This window comes from Chlorocebus sabaeus, chromosome 9, assembly GCF_047675955.1.
Source record: "Chlorocebus sabaeus isolate Y175 chromosome 9, mChlSab1.0.hap1, whole genome shotgun sequence".
NCBI lineage: Eukaryota > Metazoa > Chordata > Mammalia > Primates > Cercopithecidae > Chlorocebus > Chlorocebus sabaeus.
The window spans coordinates 23104755-23126629 of NC_132912.1; the positions used below are offsets into that span (position 1 = coordinate 23104755).

The following is a 21875-nucleotide window of genomic DNA, read 5'->3' on the forward strand; positions in this document are numbered from 1 at the left end:
GTAATCCTCAGAGGTGCCCTCAGAAGAACAGATAAAAAGTGTTTCAGGGCATAGCGATGACTTTTAGTCTTTCCTCTTCTCCAGTGGTTAATCTTTCCTGGTTATCTGATAAGATTCCTAGTAAAGAGATCTTAAGACAATTGCATTTCTTTTGGAAGACTCAGTGGGAGAAAACCCTTCCCTTCACTTGTGGGGAAGAAATAAAAAGTTAGAAAGTCCTTGTTTCTGAGGCAGCTTCTAAAGCCTTCCTATTTCATTTAATTCAAAAATGCTCAGCATACCAGAACACCATACTTTGGGGTATTGTACTCTGAGCTCTGACATGATATGCATACACACACACTACTTTTAACTCAAAAAATAATTCTTTTGGTTGAAGTGAATTTTTAATCTAAGCCTTAGACTCCAAGGTTATTTCCCCTGTATTGATAGTCAGTTTCCCCCAAAATATATACTGAATAATTTTATATCCCCTTGTTTCTAATAGGTTAAATATGTATTAATTTCTGGAACCTCTTATCTCCTTGGACTATTTTTTGGTTATTATTTCAATCAGAACACTGTTTTCATACCTACTCTTCCTTGATAAGCACTTTTAATATGTGAGAGGCTACTTCTGCAATATTATCTTTAACATAAAAGTATATTTTCATCCACATTTATTTCAGTTGTTATTTTTTCAATTCCTATAAAGTAATCCATTGGAATTGTAAGTGACATGGCTTAAATCTTTTAAGTTGAATATTATTTTAAACTTCATAATTTCAGCTCTTTGGTCAGCAAGTATCTTTCCATTTTTCACCACACGTCATATAATTACAGAGTGAAGAGAGTTTAGATATAATTTGAGTTCTAGTTCTAGGCCACCCTCCCCTGTATTGGTGTCATTTTCCAGATGATCAAACCAAGGCCCAGAGACTGGTTTGTCCGAAACATTTGTATCTGCTTAGGAGAACACCTAGAAATTGAACCCAGGGCGTATCTCATGCTATTTTTTTTTTTCTATCAAACCATTTATTGAAGTCTTCATTCACTGCCTTTAGAGCTTTAAAACTATATTTTATATATATTAGATATTCCAGTTGGTTAGTTTCTGGGAATTCTCTAGATTGAGGTAGAACAAAAATGAGCATCGATGTTGAACTTTGGGCAGATGGAAGCAGATAAAGTCTCTTCAGTGCAGAGAAATTGTGCAAAGCTTATTCCAGTCCCTCATTGTTTACCAAACGGCTTTTTGGTAGGGAAAAACAAATTGGCTTTTGCACTGATCTCCCATTTTCTGGTCATTCTATCTTATCTTTTAGGGCTTTTATTATCAAACTTACAGTTTCCAGGGAAGTGTGTTGGACATACAAAGAGTCAAAGTTATAGAACTTTGCCTTTCCTGAAGATTCTCACAATTGAATTCAGGACATCAGTTACACACTGTATCAACTTCATGAAACAGAAAATCCCAGTAATAGTGATTTAAACAAAATATAGATTTATTGGTCTCTCATGTAACTGGAAATCTGAAGACAGGCAATCCAAGGCTAGTATATTGGCTCCACACTGTCTTCAGAAACCTGGGCTCCTTCATGTCTTCTACTTCTTTAAAATCAAGATGTGGGTCTCATCTTCATGTATACCAGAAGCTTGCCAGTGCTCCAGCCATCATGACTAATTTCCAAGCAGAAAGAAAAGACAGAGCAAAAGTCCAGTGCTCAGTCAGCTCCTCTTTAACTAGTTTTCCTGGCAGCTGCCAGTGATATCTGCTCCTATCATTGCCCATAACAGCATCATATGATTGCCACCAACTACAAGGGAGCTGGCAGATGTAACATTTTAGGTAGGCATATTGCTACTGTTAATAAAATCAAAGATCTGTTTGTAAGTAGAGAGAGTGGATACTGGCCAGGCAACAGATAGTCTCTACCACTCAGTGTACGAAGTAAAAGGGAAAACATAAAGTAGAGTTTTGTTCAGGCTAAGACCATGTGTCCAAGAATGTGAGGTTAATGCATGGCCTTGATGGTTAAGTTGGATTTAGACAAATGGTGGTGAGAAGAGGGGACATTTTAAGACCAGTAAGGGCCTGGGCACAAATGAGGTAAAGGTCCTCCCAGCAGGTGTAAAGGACAATAGTGGTAGGGAGGGAGGGACTTCCTCTGCCCTTAGAATGACTTTCTGGGAGTGTGAGGATATGCAGAAACGCAAGGATAGATTGGTTATCTGCTCTGTTTACCAATTACTGTTGTCCTCATTAAATCTTCAATAACAACTAACGTTCATTAAAACCAAGTATGTACCAAAGGGTTTGCTAGGTGTTTTAACATATGTTGTATCTGATCCTTACAATAACCCCATTTTGGGGTTAAGAAAACTGATCTGTCACAGGTTGAATACTTGATCAAGCTCATGCATCTTTTAAATTTAAGATATTCTGACTTGGGTATGTTTTACACCAGACTTCATGGTTTTTTTTCCCACAATGTCACAATGTTACATTAATTCATTAACTTTGCTTGGGATTGGGGGTGAAGGTGGGTGAGTTAAACTGGTATTCCTTGATATTTTCTAAATTCTAAACTTTAGGGGAACTTTACAAACTCTTCAGCTAACTAGCAGTGTGATCATAGACAAGGTACTTAACCTCTGTGGATTTGAATTTGTTTACTTATTACTTAGATACAAAACCAGACAGATACTATAAGAGAAGAACATTTCAGTCCAACATACTTCATCAACACAGACACAAAAATTCTAAAAATTTTAATCCATGATACATAGAACGTAATCCAACAATACATGAAACAAATAAACCGATAAAGCAGGCTTTATTGAAGAAATACTAAGTTGGTTTAACATTTGAAAACCAAGTAATGAACTAAAAACAGAAAATAGGAAAAAACATATTATTATATCAATAGCAGCAGAACAGCATTTGACAAAAATCCAACATCCCTTCCTGATAAAAACTCTCAGTAGACTACAAATAGAAATTTCCTTAATCTGATAGAAAATTTATGAAAAACTTAGAGCTAACATGATACTTAATGGTAAAACACTGAATGCTTTCCTCTAAGATCAGGAACAAGACAAGGATGTTCACTCTCACCATTTCTATTCAACATTGTGCAGGCTCTAGCCAGTGCAATAAGGCAAGAAAAAGAAATCAAAGACATCTGTATTAAAAAGGAAAGAGTAAAACTCTTTCTACACAGATGACATGATTTTTCTATGTAGAAAATCTGATAAAATCCATCAAACGTTACTAGAACCAAGAAATGAGTTTAGCAAGATTACAGAATACAAGATCAATATACAAAATCTACATACTAGCAATCAGAAATTGAAATTGATAAAACAATACCACAGCATCAAAAATATGAAATTATTTAGGATTAATCTATCAAAAGATGTGCAAAACCTATACACTGAAAACTACAAAATACTACTAGTAGATGTTAAGGAAGACCTAAATAAATAGAGAGGCACATCTTTATTCATAGGTCAAAATATTCAATATTTTATGATACTAATTTTCCCCAAACTTATGGATAGAATCAATGCAATCCCAATCAAAATTTAAGTAAGCTTGTGTTTAGAAACTGAGAAACTGAATCTAAAATGTATGTTGAAAGACAAAAGACCTAAAATAGCCCAAACAACCTTAAAAAAGAACAGAGGTACAGTACCAATGCTAGCTAGTTCTAAGTCCAGTCATCAGGATATTGTAATATTGATGTAAAAATAGACAAATTAATTAATGGGACAGAATAGGAAGTCCAGAAATAGACACAACACATTGATAGGAAACTGATTTTTGACACAGATTCAAAAACAGTTCAGTGGAGAAAGAGTAGCTTTTTAAAAATTGGTGCTAGGAGCCTGGTGTGGTGGCTCACACCTGTAATCCCAGCACTTTGGGAGGCCAAGGCAGGCGGATTACCTGAGGTCAGGAGTTTGAGACCAGACTGGCCAACATGGTGAAACTCTGTCTCTACTAAAAATACAAAACTTAGCCAGGCATGGTGGCACATGCCTGTAATCCCAGCTACTCGGGAGGCTGCGGCAGAAGAGTTGCTTGAGCCTGGAAGATGGAAGTTGCAGTGAGCCGACATCGTGCCACTGCACTCCAGCCTGGCCGACAGAGTGAGACGCTGTCTCAAAATAAATAAATAAATAAATAAATAAATAAATAAATAAATAAATAAAATAAAAATGGTACTAGAACAACTGGATATAGACATGCAAAAAACAAAACAGATAAACCAAACAAAACAAAAATTTTGGCCGTATGTAAAAATTAATTTTAAATGGGTCAGAGACCTAAATGTAAAACCTAAAACTATAAAAATTTTAGAACAAAACATAGGCGAGAATCTCTGTGATCTTGGATTAGGCAAAGATTTCTCAAATATGATACCAAAAAAAGAACAATCCATTAAAAAATTGATAAATTAGGCTTCATCAAAATTAAAAACCGCTCTTCCCAAGACACTATTAGGAGACAGAAAAGACAAACAAGAGACTGGGGAAAAAAATCTTTCTAAAGCATATGTTTGATCAAAGATTTGTATCCAAAATATATAAAGTGTCCTAAGCTCAATAATTAAACAACTCAACATTAAATGGGCAAAAGATTTGAACAGACACTTCACCAAGAAAAATACACTCGCTGCAAATAAGCACATGAAAAGATGCTCAACATCATTAACGGCTAGAGGATGCATAATAAAGCCACAATGAGCTACCACTACGCAGGATCGGAACATCTACAATTAAAATCTCTGGACTTTCAAGTGTTGACAAGGATGAAGAACAACTGGAACTCGCATAGACTGCTAGTGGGAAGGTAAAGAAAAAACCACTTGGGAACACAGTATAGTCGTTTCTTAAATGGTTACACCTACCTTATGACCTGGGCATTCCACTTCCAGGTATTTACCCCAGAGAAGAAAAACCGTATATGTCTGTAAGAAGATTTGCACAGGAATGTTCCTAGTAGTTCTAACCAGGAAAACTGAAAGCAGCCTAAATCAAGTGCTGACTAGATAAACACACGGTGGTATATCCATAAATGGAATACTGCTCAGGAAGGAAGGAATGATTGTTGCATGCAGAAACACGCAGGCATGTCAAAGTAACTATGTTGAGTGAAAGAAGCCAGACAAAATCAAGTACATATGGGATGATTCCATTTATGGACGCCTCTAGAAAATGCAAACTAAAACAGATTAGTTTTTGGGCTGCGGATGGGGGATAGGTGGGGTGGGGTAGGGCGAGGGAGGAGCAGGAGTGGGAGGAGCTGGGAGATGCAGAGATGGGTTGGGGAGGTCCTCGGGAAAGGGAAGGGAGAGAGGAAGGGGGAGGAAAGGCGAGGGGAAAAGGAGGGGAAGAGGGATGGGGAGAGAGAGAGGCAGAGTGGGAGGGAAGAGGGGCGGGGACCTGTGAGGGCACAGGGCGCATAGTGGGAGGAGGTGGGAAGGAGGGAAGAAGGGAGGAGCAGGGGAGTGAGAAGAGGTGGCGGGCGGTGTGGGCGGAGCGTGGGGAGGGAGGCAGACTAGCGCCGACGGAGGGGAGAGAATGGGGGAGGGGTAGGATGGGGGCAGGGACAGAGACGGGCAGAGACGGGCAGAGACGGGCAGAGGGCAGAGGGCGGAGCGGCGCAGGAGCGGGCGTCATGGCGCGGCTCCTCTGGTTGCTCCGAGGCCTGACCCTCCGAACTGCGCCTCGGCGGGCGGTGCGGGGCCGAGCGGGCGGCGGCGAGCCCTGCACTGGGCCGGTACTGGGGGAGGCAGGTAGGACGCGGGTCCCGCAGGCCCCACCGCTGCCTACGGCTTTCGGCGTCATTTCACCCGCTGCACCCGGGAGCCTAAGGCCGGTCCAGGCCGGGCGCTGCCCGGGCAGGCACCCCTGCCCCCCCCCGCCCCCCCCCCGCCCCGAGAGTCTGGGACAGTGGATTGTAAACTTGGTGGCGGCGGGGTGGCGACTGACCCCTGTGAGAATTCGAGGAAATGAACACATGAGCCCCCTAAATGTGCGCGTAATTTTTTTTTTTTTTTTTTTTTAATCTTGGCGCGGGGAGTGGGGGCATAAATAGGGCTCGGGGGCCCCTGACCCCTATCCGGGACTCCAGGCGAAGGCCCGCGGTCTGGGCTGCAGCAGCCCGGCCCGGGCGCCCCTGTGAAGGCCTCCAGTATTTTGCACTGCAGCCCTCTTGGTAGTTCCGCGGGCTTCCTTCCAACATCTGAGAAGCAGGCAGTTCACACTAGGGATTCCTGGGGTGTTTCCTGCCCTGTTGTCTTCCCGTAAGTGTGTCTAAGAGCCAGGGAGACTGGGTTGATCATTTGTTCTTTCTTTAAGGTGACAGCCATTGTTAATGACTGAGACAGAGACCAGGGCGAGAGAGAGAGAGAGAGAGAGAGAGAGAGAGAGAGAGAGAGAGAGAGAGAGAGAGTTTTCTGCTAAATGCCTTTGGATCCTCTCTTGGATGTGGGTACCTGCACACTTCACCAAGCAGGAAGGAGTCACCTCGGGAGACCTGTGCCAGCTACCCCTGTATTTCAGGTCTATTTCAGGGGAACTTAGTGCCCCAGGGGATTGGCTTCCTGGGTGGTTGCCGGACTGACCCACTCTGAATCCAATTTTATATATGTTCACTGAAGACATTCACCCAACTGATGAAAATGTACCAACTCATTCTGAGCTCTTTTTAGCCCCTGAAGTTTTCAAAATGTAGTGTTAAAAGAATACTTAACTAAATAAAAGCGTTGGCGTTGTGAAATGTTAGCTGATCCAACATGACTTCCAGCTATGGCCTTTCTAACCACTGGTGTCTCTGGTCAGTCAGTCTGATGACCTTTGTGAGCCCACTGTATGCCAAGCATTGTTTTGCTGAGAACCACAGGTAATAGAAACAGATCACAGTTACCGACGAGCTCTCTATAACCTCTTGATACAGGATGGTGGTTATAGCGGTAACTACTTCATGGCTATAATTGCTGCTGTCAGAAGCAGCCTAATGAATTGCCCTGGGATCTGAAGTTCTCCACCAACATTAAAATTTGGCCAGCCACCAGTAGGTAACAGGAGCTATGTACCTTATCAGATATCCCTCCTGGGAATTTATTCGAAGGAAATAGTTCAAAAGAAAAACAAGGAGATATATGCAAAGATGCTTTAAACACTAGTCTCTTACAAAATGGAAACTGGCTGTAACCCAAATCAGTTAAGAAATACTTACGTAAATCATGAAAATTAAATTCAACAAACTTTTAGGCAGTCATTAAAAATGATAAACAGGGAGTAGTTCTGTGATGAAGGGCTTGGGCATGAATAGATGCAGATTTTGAGTCTTGGCTCTCTGTTACTTCCTGGCTGTGTCTGAGCTCAGGCTGCTATTGCAAAACACCGTGGACTGGGTGACTTAACCAACATTTTCTGGAGTTCTTGAGGCTGGGAAGTCCAAGATCAAGGTGGGAACAGACTTGGTTCCTGATGCAGACCTGCTTCCTGGCTTGCAGTTGACTGCCTTCTCAATCTGCGTTCACGTGACTGTCTCAGGAAGGACCACTAATGCCTCAAAGGAGCCTCACCTTTATGATCTAATCTAAAACTAATAACCTCCCAAGCTGCATCTCCAAATACCATCTCACTGGGAGTTAGGGCTTCAGCATATGGGAGTGGGGAAGAGGAGCAGGGAGAACACATAACATTCAGTTTGTAACAATGTCTTTGGACATATTTCTTGAATTTGGTAAGTTTAAACTTCAGATTCTTTTTTTTCCCTCTATCAAATAAGGCTAATGATAACAGTAGGGTTGTTGTACAGAATAACTTTTTAATTAAATATTTTGTTACAATGTTTGACACTTAGCAGGCACACAATAAATGTTAGTTATGATTACATAAATAAGTGGAAAGGACAAAAATGTAGCTACATTTAAGTTAAATCGTGGGCTTAGGGAGTGTTGAGAGAGAGAGAAATTGGGAGGGGGGAAATGAGAAGATACTGAAATGACAGTATTTTTCTCCAGTGCTGCAATTTCTCATATGCTCAGAGTGATTTTTTTTTTTTTAATCCAGGTTGACAAAGAGCAAACTGAAAAAGGAAAGTAAGAAATATTCTGGAGCAAAAAATCTGTTGCTTCAGGAAAATATTCTTTCTAGAGATAACTATGCTAGGAAACCATCCTGGGCATAGGGTTAAAATAGTCCAAGCACTGTGATGGGAGAGGCTAGTTCTGCAGATCAGAATGGGCTGGGGATTCATTTAATACCAGTTTCTGATGAGTTCCATTAGATTCAACACATTATTTATTGAAATGAAGTGGGCTTATGTGTGACCATTGGCAGTATAGCAACTGTGGCCAGGAAGATTAGGAAAACCCGAAGAAGGCACCCAGTAGGTAACGATAGGACCAATAGTGGATTTCCTTAGGGATGAAAAAGTTGAGGCCCACCCCGTGGAACTTCTGGCCAACAAGATATATGACCTGTGCAAATCACAGCACACAGAGAGAAGGGAACTCCAAGGAATTTGAGTTTATTAAGGTATAATTCAAAGTAAAGTTGTGTAGCTATCTCATGCAATAACAGCAACTGATAAATGTTTTCATAGTGAAGATAGCAAGAGAATGTAGAGGGAATCTGGAAAATGTGTAGCCCCCAAAGGATGAGCACGTGATGCAGAGGACAGAAAATACCTGCACACACACACAAAAGGACACAATCAGTGTGGAAACCTCTCTCTAGCCATGGTGGCCAGAAGACTTGGCTCATTCCCAAGTGAGAGAACTTGTCGTGTATCTAATGCACACGTGCCTAAATTGCTGTTTGATAAAACTGCTCAGAATTTACTCATACTGCAATTTTTATTTAAACTTTGGTTGTTTTCTAAAACCCCAGTGTGTTCATTTGCTAGGGATGCCATAACAAAATACCACAGGCTAGGCAACTTAAACGATGGAATTTATTTTTATATTGTTCTGGAGGCTGGAAGTCCAAGACCAAGACTTGTCCTGAGACCTCTTTCCTTAGCTTGGGGATAGCCACCTTCTTGCTGTGTCCTCAGGTGGCCTTTTCCCTGCTGTCCCTTCCTCTTATGAGGACACCAGTCTTATTGGACCAAGTCCCCCTCTTAATGGCCTTATTTTAACATGATTGCCTCTTTAAAGGCCCTGTCTCTAAATGCAGTCACATTTTAAAGTACTGGGGATTAGGACTTCAACATATGAATTTGGAAGTTGGGGGGCAGGGAATGTCATAATTCAGCTCTTAACATCCAGGTCAAAGAAACCTCTTAAAGTGATACAGCACACATATATCCTGACCTGGGTGTACCCAACTGAGCGTTTGTCATTGCGCTATTAAAGCAAAGTCTGTGTGCCCTTGACTGAGCCTTCTAGGCTGGCAAATCTGCAGCTAAATGTTGCATAATTGGTGCTTGAACAAGAACTAGTCTAAACATTATTGCCTACCCACTAAAGCTTTCACACACATTAAAAATAGTGTAAAAGGTCCACATTGATAAAGATTAAAAGAACCATTAAAAATGTTCTTTCATATTGTACTTAGATGAAGGCTAAATTCTTTCGGTTAGCAATTTAAATACTAGTTATATATTTTAAACTTAAAAAGAAAACATTACAGTGTGGCACTGTATCATGAACCTGTAGTCTCAGCTACTTCGGAGGCTGAGGAAGGAAAATCACTTGAGCCCTGGTGTTCAAGGCTGTAGTGTGCTTTGATCATGCATATGAATAGCCATTGTGCTCCATTCTGAGCAATACAGTGACACCCGGACTCTTAAAAAAATTAGGGCAGAGGGAGGAGGTGGTGTCTGAAGAACAGATAGTCACTCTCTAATAGGTGTAACAAAATACAGAGGTGTGGGAGAGGTAGCTGGGAACCCAGACAAACTCAAGCCTTAGGTTCAAAGCGAAGGAAGTACCTGCTTTAAAACAGGTACTTGAGAGTCCCACTCTCAAATTCATGAGAGTCCCACTGACTTTTAGCCCTTCTCTAATTCCCACTTTCCAGTGTCAGCTACTATAATGTGCTGCCTGTTGAGTCACACTAAGGACAGTGCTTCCAGGAGACAATAGGGTTTTTTTCTAAGCCCATTCCACTTCCTCCCTGAAAGGAGATAGGAAGATAAAGCCAGCTTCACAGACTGTAAATTCCAACCTTAGTACCTGAAGTTAGTCCTCTTACCTATCCACAGGAATAATGCAAGATCTTTGCCACAGCCAAGAGGAGGGTGTTTTATCATGATGCTGTTTACTCCTTTCCTTGACAAATGTCAGTGATAGCCAGAGATTAGGTCTCACAAATTCCCCCACGGGACCAGAGTTTAAATATGGGAGGAGGAACCCAGGACATTCACTCTTACTAGCAAAGCGTGTTCTTGCTCTTTTTAGTGCCTCTGGCTAAAGCATTCCCTTTTTTCATCATTTGGGGTGGCCAAAAAGAGATAGGATCCTGAACAGAAGTGGCAAAAAAAATAGACAGGAGGAGGCTTGTATTAGTTTGTTTTCAAAGTGCTATAAAGAAATACCAGAGACTGGGTAATTTATGAAGAAAAGAAGTTTAATTGGCTCACGGTTCCACAGGCTGTACAGGAAGCATGGCTGGGGAGGCCTCAGGAAACTTACAATCATGGTATAAGGTGAAGAGGAAGCAAGCACATCTTACATGGTCAGAGCAGGAGGAAGAGAGAGAGGGGGAGGTGAACTTTTAAACAACCAGATCTCTCAATAACTCACTATCACGAGAACAGCACCAAAGGGCCCCCATGATTTAATCACCTCCCACCAGGCCCCACCTCCAACACTGAGGATTACAATGTCACATGAGATTTGTGTGGGGACACAGAGCCAAACCATATCAGAGGCAGTCACTTGTTCCATTGTGACAAGATGGAAAAAGGGTAGATGTAGGTATTGTTAAGTGTGATGGTGTGGTAGCAAGAAGGTTTGTGGCTTTTGATTTTGCAAAAGTGGAATCTGTTGAGAGGAAGGGGAGATGTAGTAGAGACCATGGTTTGAGGAGAATGGAAAAGTTTTTTTTTTTTTTTTTAATTTCAGTAGGTTTTTGGGGAACACGTGGTGTTTCATTACATGAATAAGTTATTTCTGTAATGGTTATTTATCAGATTTTGGTGTATTCATCACCCGAGCAGTGTACATAGTACCCAATGTGTACTCTTTTATTCCTCATCCCCCCTCACAGCCTTTCCCCTCTGAGTCCCCAAATTCTATTGTATCATTCTTATGCCTTTGCATCCTCATAGCTCAGCTCCCACTTATAAATGAGAACATACAATGTTTGGTTTTTCATTCCTGACTTACTTCACTTAGAATAATAGTCTCCAATTCCACCCAGGTTGCTGTGAATGCCATTATTTTGAGTGGTATTCCTAGGTAAATATATACCATCATTTCTTCATCCACTAGTTGATTGATGGGCATTTGTGTTGGCTCCATATTTTTGTAATTGCAAATTGTGCTACTATAAATGTGTGTGCAAGTATCTTTTTTCATATAATGACTTATTTTCCTCTGGGTAGATATCCAGTGGTGGGATTGCTGGATTAAATGGTAGTTCTACTTTTAGTTCTTTAAGGAATCTCCACACTGTTTTCCATAGTGGTTGTACTAGTTTACATTCCTGAGAGTGGAAAAGGTTTAAAACACCCATTGCAGAGAAATGGGAAGAGAGCTGACTGGGGAAAGATAATACTCACCATGGTTCACTGAAACCCCAGTGAGATGAGTAACTTTGAGTTTATAAGGACAACTCTCTCCCCAGGTGGGGGATTTTCTCCAGTAGTGCTTGATGGTACCTGTACCATGGAGAAGATAGTTTTTTAAATAAGCTTTTTTATTTTGGAATAATTTTAGATTTATAGACAATTCATAAAAATAGTGCAGAGTTCTCAAAACCCCTCACCCATGTCCCCCTGGTTATCCACTGACACCATCACAGTACATTTGTCAAAACTGTCTCTGTCTTTCCTTGTTTTTCATGACCTTGACAGTTTTGGGGAGTACTCGTGGTGTTCCTTGTAGAATGTCCCACGGTCTGGGATTGTTTGATGTTTCTCCTCACAATTAAACTGGGATTATGGGCTATTGGGAAAAATCTCATGGAGATGAAGTTTCTTTCTAGATTCATGTGCTCTTCCCCATCTCTCCCCCCAACACTGAGACACACACACACAAACATACACTCACACACTCACACTTACTTATTTATATTTCTCTTACTAAACCATTTGAGAGTTGCAGACGTCATGACACTTTACTGCTAAATATTTCAGCACGTTTCCTAAGACCAAAGATGTTTTCCTACAAAACCGCAAGACGGTTTTCCTCTCAGGAAATTGAGCACCCTTGTCTAATACATAGCTGATATTCAAATTTTCCACCATATACCAACAGTGTATTTTATAGCTCTTATTTTTTTTCTGGGATCTAGAATTTAATAAAGGGTCACACATTGGTTTCAGTTGTGGAGAGTCCTTGCTTTCCACAGGAAAGTGAAAATTTCCCTCAATTTTCACTTATGTGATTGTTTCTTCATGAAACACAGATTGAATGTTTTCGGCAGGAAAACTTTACTGGTGATGTTGTGTCCTTTCCAGAGCATCACATCAGGTAGACAGGATGTCACCTGTCCGGCTGTTGGTGATGCTAGCTTAGCCTACTTGGTTAAAGTAGTGGCATTTTTCTTCTTTGTAATTAATAAATTCTGGGGTTGTATTTTGGGAAGATGTGACTATTCTGTTCCCCAGCAGTTGAAAGGGGTTTTGGAATCCTCTGATGATTTTTACAAAATGGTGATTTAAAAAATTCTATAATTCCTTCTTCATTTATTACTTGACATTCTGCAGGATAACTCTGAAGGCCATTGAGCAATAGTAATTATCACATAAATACATTTTGTTTTGTCCCCAAAGTGTCAAATACCCCCAAAATTATGTGTTAACTGAGGTATATTCCATAGGAATTTCAGATATATATTTCCATAGTAAAAAGAAACTCCTGTAGTCTTATAAACAGTATATTTAATAAAAGATACCTCCTAGGGGAGCCCTTGTGTAAAAATAATAACAGTAATAAAAAGAAAGAAAAAAAACTTTTAATATATTAAATAGTTTAAAAACCTTTTAGCAAAATGTAAACAATCAGCTATATGCATCACTGGAAATGCAGTATCGTTCAGTATTATAAACTGGAGAGAAGATAAGTCTTTTCTTGCCAAAGGACAATTTAGGACTTTTTTTTTGTAACCTAAAATGAATTTCAACTGTAACTTCTGACATGTTTGATATATAGATGCTGGCATCACGGGCATTTAACATTTCATCTTCAGTGCCATAGTCAGATTACTAACCCTTTGGGCCTCTGTTTCTCATCTGTAAACTGAAGAGTTGGACACATTACAAAATCCTTTCCAATTCTTAATGTTGGATGATTAAAAACATTTATTATAGGAGTTGGACTTCCTACTCCCTTTGGCTAAAGAGAGTATTGCACTAGTTACTTGGTTGATGCTCATGTGAATAAATGTAGTAATATAGATGCTAATGCGAGTAGGAAAGAGGAAAACAAAATATGGACAAAAACCATGAAGCATCATAATAGATTATTGTAGGTCTGTTTCCCTTTCAGGACTGTATGCTATGGGAGTTTCTTCTTTTGTTCCATGCAAGAAAATTTTTAAAATAGAGACCTCCCTTGACAAAGAAAATCAGAGCTATCCTTATAAACCAGCAAGGGAGAAGAGTTTAATAACCGACTAGCTCACGGTTCTTTTCTGTCCAGTGCCTCAACTACTTCCGGCTAGATCCTGACAGCAACTGCTCCTCTGAAAGTCATCAGAGAAGAGAGGATCAGTTTCTACTCTTAGGTACCTGAAGGGAATATATTCCGCATTCTTTCATATTTCAGCTATCTCTTTCACTTCTATGCCCCAGGAGGACTAGAAAACTGGCTCTCTACTTCTTATTAATTTGTTATTAAATTAAATTGTCAATGAAGGCATTAGCCTTCTGGTCCCCATGAAGAATAAACTCGTGGGAGAGAGAGGAAGGGACTGGATTATTCTGCTGGGTGACAGTGCACTTAGGGAAAAAAGCCAAGGAAGAAAAGTCCATCAGGTGTTTTTGTTTTAATTTTTAAAACTCCTGTTTAACAATACAGGGTCTCTTGCAACGTGTGAGCTGCCTCTTGCCAAGAGTGAGTGGCAAAAGAAACTAACACCAGAGCAGTTCTACATCACGAGAGAAAAGGGAACGGAACCGGTAAGCTAAGCTGGTTTACAGTTTTCTGATTGCGTGTGTTGGCAGTGAGGGGGCAGTTGGAATAGGTCCAGCTATGAAACCCAACTGCCCAGCAACACTCCTCTTCCATTGTCCCCTTCTCGGAGTGTTGATATCCATCAAGTAGAAACCTGAAACTTTTCCCTGGACACATCATCTCTATTCTGACTCCTAAATAACCTTCCTATCATTTCAATTTCGTGCACCGCTATCACCTCCCCTTGGGGCCAAGTCACTGTCACCTTCTCCGCGCATGGCCATTCTTGCTCCAGCCAACCCATTCTCCACACTGCAGCCAAAGAGTTCTTTGGAAAACACAAATCTGACCATATCACTCCCCAGCTCAAAATCTTCGGTGGCTGCCCAGTGCTTTCAAGGAAAAAGAAAACTATGAGATGACTAATAAGGTCCTAACGGCCCCTGGCTCCCACCCCTATCCTCAAATCCAGCCATCTTCCCTCTTGACCCGGTACTTTGGCCACACCACCCTTGAGCTCTCACACACCCTGGGCTCCCTTCTCTCTTAGGGCCTTTGCACCCAGCATTCCTTCTTCTCTCCCATCACCCCTCCCCATACCCTCCACCCATTCATTCAGACCTACCTTGTAGCTCTCAGCCCAAATCTCACTTTCTCTGGGAAACCTTCTCCTAGCTCCCAGCTAGGCTTGCTTCTAGCAGAACTCTTCCTTCATAGCATTTGCCATCGCTGCTATAACCCCTGGCACCTAACGTGGTGGCTGGCCATAGTAGGCATCCAATAAATCAACTTTTGTGAATGTTGAATGACTGCCAGGTAAGAGGTGCAAACGTTATTTAAACTGCATTTGGCAATCTCAGCTTTCATTCATTTTCTGAGGAAAGCAACCCTCAGTGGTTCCTCATTATAACATCACTTTTTACAGCACTGCATTTATCTGTGTGTCTGTGTGTGTGTCTGTGTGTGTGTGTACAAGTTTCTGGGGTACATGAGAAAATTTGTTACACATATATAATGCATAGTAATTGAGTCAGGGTATTCAGGGTGTCTGTCACCCGAATACAATGCATTTTGTTAAGTGTCATCCACCTACTCTGTTGTCAGACACTGAGCATATTCCTTTTCTCTTACTGTATGTTTGTGGCCTTTAAGCCACTTCTCTTCATCCTCCCCCTACCCTCTGCTCACCCTTCCCAGGCTCTGTTATCCATTTTTCCACTCGCTACCTCCATGTGTTCAAATTCTTTAGCTCTCACATATAAATGAGAGCATAGTGCTGCATTTCTTAACCAGTGATCTTAGACCCAAATATAGCTGCTGGAATGTAGCTTTTCTGAATTGAACTTTGTTATTAGATACTTTTACTAGTGAAGCAGATCTCACAGAGTGGACCCCAGCCCTGTGGCTTCAAGCATAGTAGAGTATGAATGTTTTTTCCTTTGTCAACACCTGCAAAACTCATATCACTACCCACGTGCACTGCCATTGTAATCACGGTGTCACCCTCAGTTTCTCCAATGCTAAAGTCATCAGAAGGACCAGCACATCCCAATAGAGTCCCCTGAAATGCTGGTATTTTTGAAAACTTCCTGTAGGTGGGATTTTACTAAAGCCCTCGTTCGGTAAGAGACTACATTAGCCATTTGTGTAGATTGCACAAGGGAACCACATGATACTCTGTGAGCAGTTGTATGTATTCCCAGAGTATTCTAAGCCAACCCTAATTCTCAGGTGCAGAGCCAGGCAGGGCTTGGTACGTAGAGAGAACCTAGAGATGAGCTGCCAGATGTTTAGGAAAATAAATCTGTGGGCTTCTCAAACAGATGGTGCAATATACTCTCTGTATTTGGCCATTTGACAAAATGAGCATCATTCATTATTTTAACTAATGTTATAAATCCCTTTCCATGGATCCATTTCCACGTTTAACTTTTTAGAATATTGCAGAAATGTAAGCCTTCATTAGCTTTGTTCACCTAACAGAAGAGAAATAAAACATCGAAGGTGTCTCTTTGGTGACTCTAAATTAAAATTCAGTCCCACATGGTTTTTCTCGGGCAACAGTAATATGCTAGCACTCTGCTAGACCAATGAATAAATTTACAGGTTGGCTGAGCAATAACTGAAAGTCAAGTATCAATAGAAGGGAGGTTTTGTGCAGGTCATTCTCTGTCTAGTCTCCAGATCCACTCTCCACGGGATTCCCCTGCTCTGAGCTCTAGGAAGAGTGAGCAGTTCCTCTTCCCCGCAGCCATTGATTCAGTTTAGCCAGTGGGAGACACCAGTGAGATCTAAAGGTGGGATGGAGAAATCACTAGGGCCCACCATTCTCTCTGTAGGGCTGCAGGTTGGCAGTGGCTGTGTTCCTGTATTGCAGGTGGCAGCTCTTGCAGGCAGCCCTCCCCTGCAGGTGCAGCCTCACCAGGTTCTGGCCACTCCCTCTTCCTCTGTCCCACAGGCCTAGTGGAGGCCATGGCTTCTCAAAGTAATTAGCCTAGGATGCTTTGCCCTCACTTGTGGATTTCCATTGGCCCTGTCCGCACCTTTGTAAACAGTCCTGTGTGAAGTTATCCGCAGTCATCCCTCTTGAGTGTGTCACCTGTTTCCAGCAGGTGTGTTGTATTGACAAGATGGAATGGCAAACTGCCGTTGGTCCAGCAGACCTTGCAATCCCAGGGGAATCTGGAACGTCATTCTCTCTCTGACCCTGGCCCCTCCCTGTGCAGCCAGGCATTTCAGTTCTCTCTTCTAAGTATTCTTGAATCGCTTTCTTTTATTTCCACTGCTCTGCCTGAGCAGGAGCACACTCCAGGCCTGCATGTGTGAGGGACATTGGATTGCTCTCTGCCTTTGGTGGCATCTTGCCCCATTCCAGCTCATTCTTTACCTGAATGTCAAGTGATCTTTCTAAAAACCAACTCCAATCAGGCGTCCACCCAGTTTACAAGTTTCCAGTAGCTTCACATTTCCAGTAGGACACAGTTTAAGCTCTTCATCACGATCTAACCAACCCCAGCTGGCCTGGTCTCACCCGCCTTCCAGCATCATCTCTCTCCATCCTCCTCTTTGCCCTCTTCTCTCATGTGGGCCTTGCCCAAGGTGTTCTGCCTGCCAGAAATACTCTTCCATTTCCTCATTCAAAAGTCAGCTTAGTGTTGGCATTTTTCTATAATAAACAACGATCAGTTGTGCAATTTAGAATAATAATAAAAGGTTAAGAAATAAAAAGACTCCCCCCCACCATCTCAGATAATATCTGATACAGACAGCCTTTGTGGAAACTCCCTTCATAGTGAAGGGTACAGCGCTACCTGAACTCCATGCCATCTCTATCATAGCTGTCACCACATGGTATAAATTGTCAGCTCACGTGTGTCTTCCTCCCACTGAAGTAGCAAATTCTTTGAGTGCAGAAACTGTTTTGCTGCCCACCTCTGCAACATTAGCACCCAGCTCAACCTGGGTTTATATTAGATTATCAGGTAAATACTAGAAATGAGATAGAAGCTGAGTTTAACCCTAAATAAGTTACAGGACTTGTATAAAATTGGAGAGGGAAGGCACATCATGAAGCTAGGCAAGGAGAGAGTGGGTAGATGTCATTTCAGAAACTATATTGGCTGAGTATTCCTTTTCATTGATTTTTTTTTTTTTTTCCTTGAGATGGGATTTTGCTCTTGTTGCCCAGGCTGGAGTGCAATGGTGCGATCTTGACCCACTGCAACCTCCACCTCCTGGGTTCAAACAATTCTGCCTCAGCCTCCCAAGTAGCTGGGATTACAGGTGCCTGCCACTACCCCCGGCTAATATTTTGTATTTTCAGTAGAGATGGGGTTTCACCATGTTGGCCAGGCTGGTCTTGAACTCCTGACCTCAGGTGATCCACCCGCCTCGGCCTCCCAAAGTGCTGGAATTACAGGCATGAGCCACCGCACCTGGCCTTCACTGATTTTTTAATTTTTATTTTGCTTACTGTGAGAGCAGTTATCTGTCACTTCCTCTGTCCAACTGCCCCCCTGTAATAATGAAATTATGTTTTGAGTCTTCCCAGGCTATCTGGATCCTATGAAAAGGCTTTTGTAGATCAGCCTTGGAACTGGCAGTCATGTTTTGCATGCATGCATCTTCAGCCCAGGTGGGAAGGATGGGAAACTTCCTCTTCTTTTTTTTTTTTTTTGAGATGGAGTCTCACTCTGTCACCCAGGCCGGAGTGCAGTGGCACAATCTCAGCTCAATGCAACCTCTGCTTCCCAGGTTCAAGCAATTCTTCTGCCTCTGCCTCCCGAATATCTGGGATTACAGGCATGTGCCACCATATCTGGCTAATTTTTTTGTTTTTAGTAGAGATTTCTACTAAATCTCTTTCACCACATTGGCCAGGCTGGTCTTGAACTCCTGACTTCAGGTAATCCACCTGCCTCGGCCCCCCAAAGTGCTGGGATTACAGGCATGAGCTACCATACCGGGCCAACTTCCTCTTCTTTACAGCTGCCAACTAGTGCCAGTGTTGGGAGCAGGCATTTGAGGGGACTGGCCATAAAGGACCAGCTCACTACCATTCGGATTTCTGCAGCTAAGTTTAGGGTTTTAAAGAAGGAAAACATCCAAGTGTGCCCAGATGGTAGGCTCAGTAGGTTAATTTGAAATTGTCTGTTATGCAGCTCACTGAAAATGTGCTGTTAAACTACCACAGGGAATTTGGATGTTTGACCTGTGAATTTTTTGAGTTGGGAAGTCTGGAGGGGTCTGAAGATTTCCTGAGTCAGCTGTGTCACTTGATGAGCTGTTCTGTGTTTTGGCTTTCCTCTGGCCCATAGGAGGGGATGGTGCCTGCTGCCAGGCCCTGTGATAGTGGATCTTCATAGTCAGCTTGTGCAAGGGTTGATTTTTCTTTAATTTTCTTTGACAGAGGAGATGACAAAAGAAATTGGGCAAAAATGGTCTTTAAAAAAAAGTCATCAGCCGGGTGCAGTGGCTCATAGCAAGTGCCTGTAATCCCAGCACTTTGGGAGGCTGAGGCATGCCGATCACTTGAGGTCAGGAGTTTGAGACCAGCCTGGTTAACACGGTGAAACTCCGTAAAAGTACAAAAATTAGCTAGGCGTGGTGGCATGCACCTGTAGTCCCAGCTATTCGGGAGGCTGAGACAGGAGAATCACCCGAACCCGGGAGGCAGAGGTTGCAGTGAGCTGAGATCATGCCATTGTACTCCAGCCTGGGCAACAGAGTAAGACTTCATCTCAAAAAAAAAAAAAAAAAAAAAAAAAAAAAAAATATATATATATATATATATATATATCAAGTTTGAGAAATAACATTTAAACAAATATTGACTTGGCTCATTCATTGACTTGTCTCCTGTTTTCCGCTCAGAATACCTCTGAAAACTTGCAAACCCTGTAACTCACAATGAACGTAGTAATTTCATCTAAGTAGTAACCTGGGTTGGTGGGGGGAGAATCTAGCTCATTATTTAACATTTATTAAGTACACTGTGTCCTAACCATTATGTGAAGCATATTAAAGGCAAAATCCCTGATCTCACTGAACTATGCTTTTTATGTATTTATATTCTGTCTTTAACTGGAGATTTCAAAGTATGTTAGACAGTGGACTAGATTCCTGTTGTATTAACTCTTTTAAAAGGGAGAACGAAATCTCACAATCACAGAGGACAAGACTCTGTTCTCTTGCTTTTTCACCAACTTTGATGCTCTTGGATGAAAAGTCCTGTATGAATACAAAGATTATCAATGTCATAATTTGAATATTGGGTGCAATAAAGGCCCGGCTGTAAATACATCTGCAGGCTGCTTCATTGGGTGCATTATAATTTTCTCTCTGGCGTTACTTGCACTTCGTCAAATTAGTACAGAAATTCCTTGATTTGGGGACTTACCCAGGATTTAAATCTGCTGTATCATCTCCTGCCAGTAGTATGAGAAATCTGAACGTGACATATCTAATTTACTTTCAGCCTTTCAGTGGGATCTACCTGAATAACAAGGAAGCAGGAATGTATCATTGCGTGTGCTGCGACAGTCCACTCTTCAGGTAAGATAAAGAATCGAGAGCTAAGGAAGGAGAGCAAACCTCCAGGTTCTTACTGCTCTGTTTCATTTGAGATCTTGGATAAATAAATACCCATAATACCCATTTTGTTTTTTAAATTGCCCTTCTCATTTTGCATTGTTGCTGTAAGGAGAGCTATTCATATGAGATACTTGCATGTCTTGATTTTTATTTCTAGCATTTAGAGCCATTAACAAGACTTCTTAGCTTATATTCTTCCTTCCTCTATCCTCAAGAAATAGCAAGGAAATAAAACTTGGTGGGCACCTTATGATAAAACTATTAGAGTTTTTTTTTTTTTTTTTAGAGGGAAAGTATTTAAAGAAATCTAAACCATGATTATATTTGCTGGGCCATGTGATTAAAACTCTCTCCCAGGGAAAATGGGTTTATAATTTAATTTAGGAAATGTAGAATTTTATGAGGATAGATTCCCCACAATGCTTGACAGTAGTGAATACCATGCCCTCTTCTATATAGCTAAAAGTAAATTTAATTGTCCCTTGATTTCAAAGCCTCTTTTAAGTCAATCAGGATCTGAAATCTCTCAACAAAGGCTTTCTTGTTTAGACATGCAGGAAACAGTCTTAAAAAAAAGTAGATTCGATGGAGAAGAAAGGAAAATATCTTTGAAGTCCTATTTTTCAGAACTTCAAAGATGTTTTCATTTCTTTTGCATCAACCCTAAATTAGTTTAGAATAAAATATAAATCAAGCCAGCTCTGTGCATCACCCATTAGGCAGTGCTTCCTTCTGTCCTCTGGGCTCTGAGCAGTCTGGGCCTTCCTGCCCGAATGGCTGCTAATGTGGGCTGCGTTAGGAAGCCGGACCCGCCTGCAAGGATGAGGAGCGATTAGCATCGATTTTCCTCCATGCTCACAGATGGGCAGGACTTTGCCCAGATGCATTCACATTGGCATGGGGGAAACTAGAAGGAGGTTAATTTTTACACAGTAAAATGTGGGACTCAGGTTTCTGAGACAATAGTTATTTCTTGACGTTTGGTTCTGTTAAAGAGGAGAGGTAGGACTTTGAGATGGCCCATGAACTTTAAGCCATAGAACCATGCTGCCAGCGTGTCAAAGGCTCCCTTGTTACTGCAGGCACCAGGCAGTCCTCTGTCTCCCTCTTCACACTGTGAATACAGAAGATAAATCATCCTTGCAAGAGCATTCTCCTAAATCATAGTCTTCACTCTTCCCCTTCCTTGATGTTCCCGTTTCTGCATCTGAAAAAGAAGGGGCCTTCTTCCCTTCCTCTCACCTTGCAGGCTTAGTTGTAGTGTCAGAATACTGGAACCAGGAGGGTCCTGAGTCCAGAGCACAAACCTCTGTCCAGTAGAACTTCCTGTGGTGATGGAGATGTCTGTATCTGGCCATGTGGTAGCCGCTCATCACATATGCTTGTTAAGCACTCAAGATGTGGCTAGCATGGCTGAGAAGCTGACTTTTTCAATTTAATTTTAATTAATTTAAACAAATTTAATGTTTCATTTAAACTTAAATTTAATTGTAA

At 41.6% G+C, this 21875-nt stretch overlaps 1 protein-coding gene and 1 long non-coding RNA gene across 2 annotated transcripts in view; one reads left to right on the forward strand and one right to left on the reverse strand.

Annotated features, from left to right (window-relative positions):
• Window positions 1–1463: 1463 nt before the first annotated feature.
• Window positions 1464–5413, reverse strand: LOC119618763 (uncharacterized). Its single transcript, XR_005235114.2, has 2 exons — window positions 4896–5413; window positions 1464–1659 (listed from the first exon to the last, which is right to left on the reverse strand). It is a non-coding gene; the product is annotated as an uncharacterized lncRNA (long non-coding RNA).
• A 190-nt stretch (window positions 5414–5603) lies between these two features.
• The window catches only part of MSRB2 (methionine sulfoxide reductase B2), a 32267-nt gene continuing 15995 nt past the window's right edge, over window positions 5604–21875 (forward strand). The window contains exons 1-3 of the mRNA XM_008002499.3: window positions 5604–5783; window positions 14193–14293; window positions 20266–20342. Coding sequence (XP_008000690.3) covers window positions 5666–5783; window positions 14193–14293; window positions 20266–20342 — 296 coding nt within the window. The 5' untranslated portion in view covers window positions 5604–5665. The remainder of the gene's footprint in view (window positions 5784–14192; window positions 14294–20265; window positions 20343–21875) is intronic.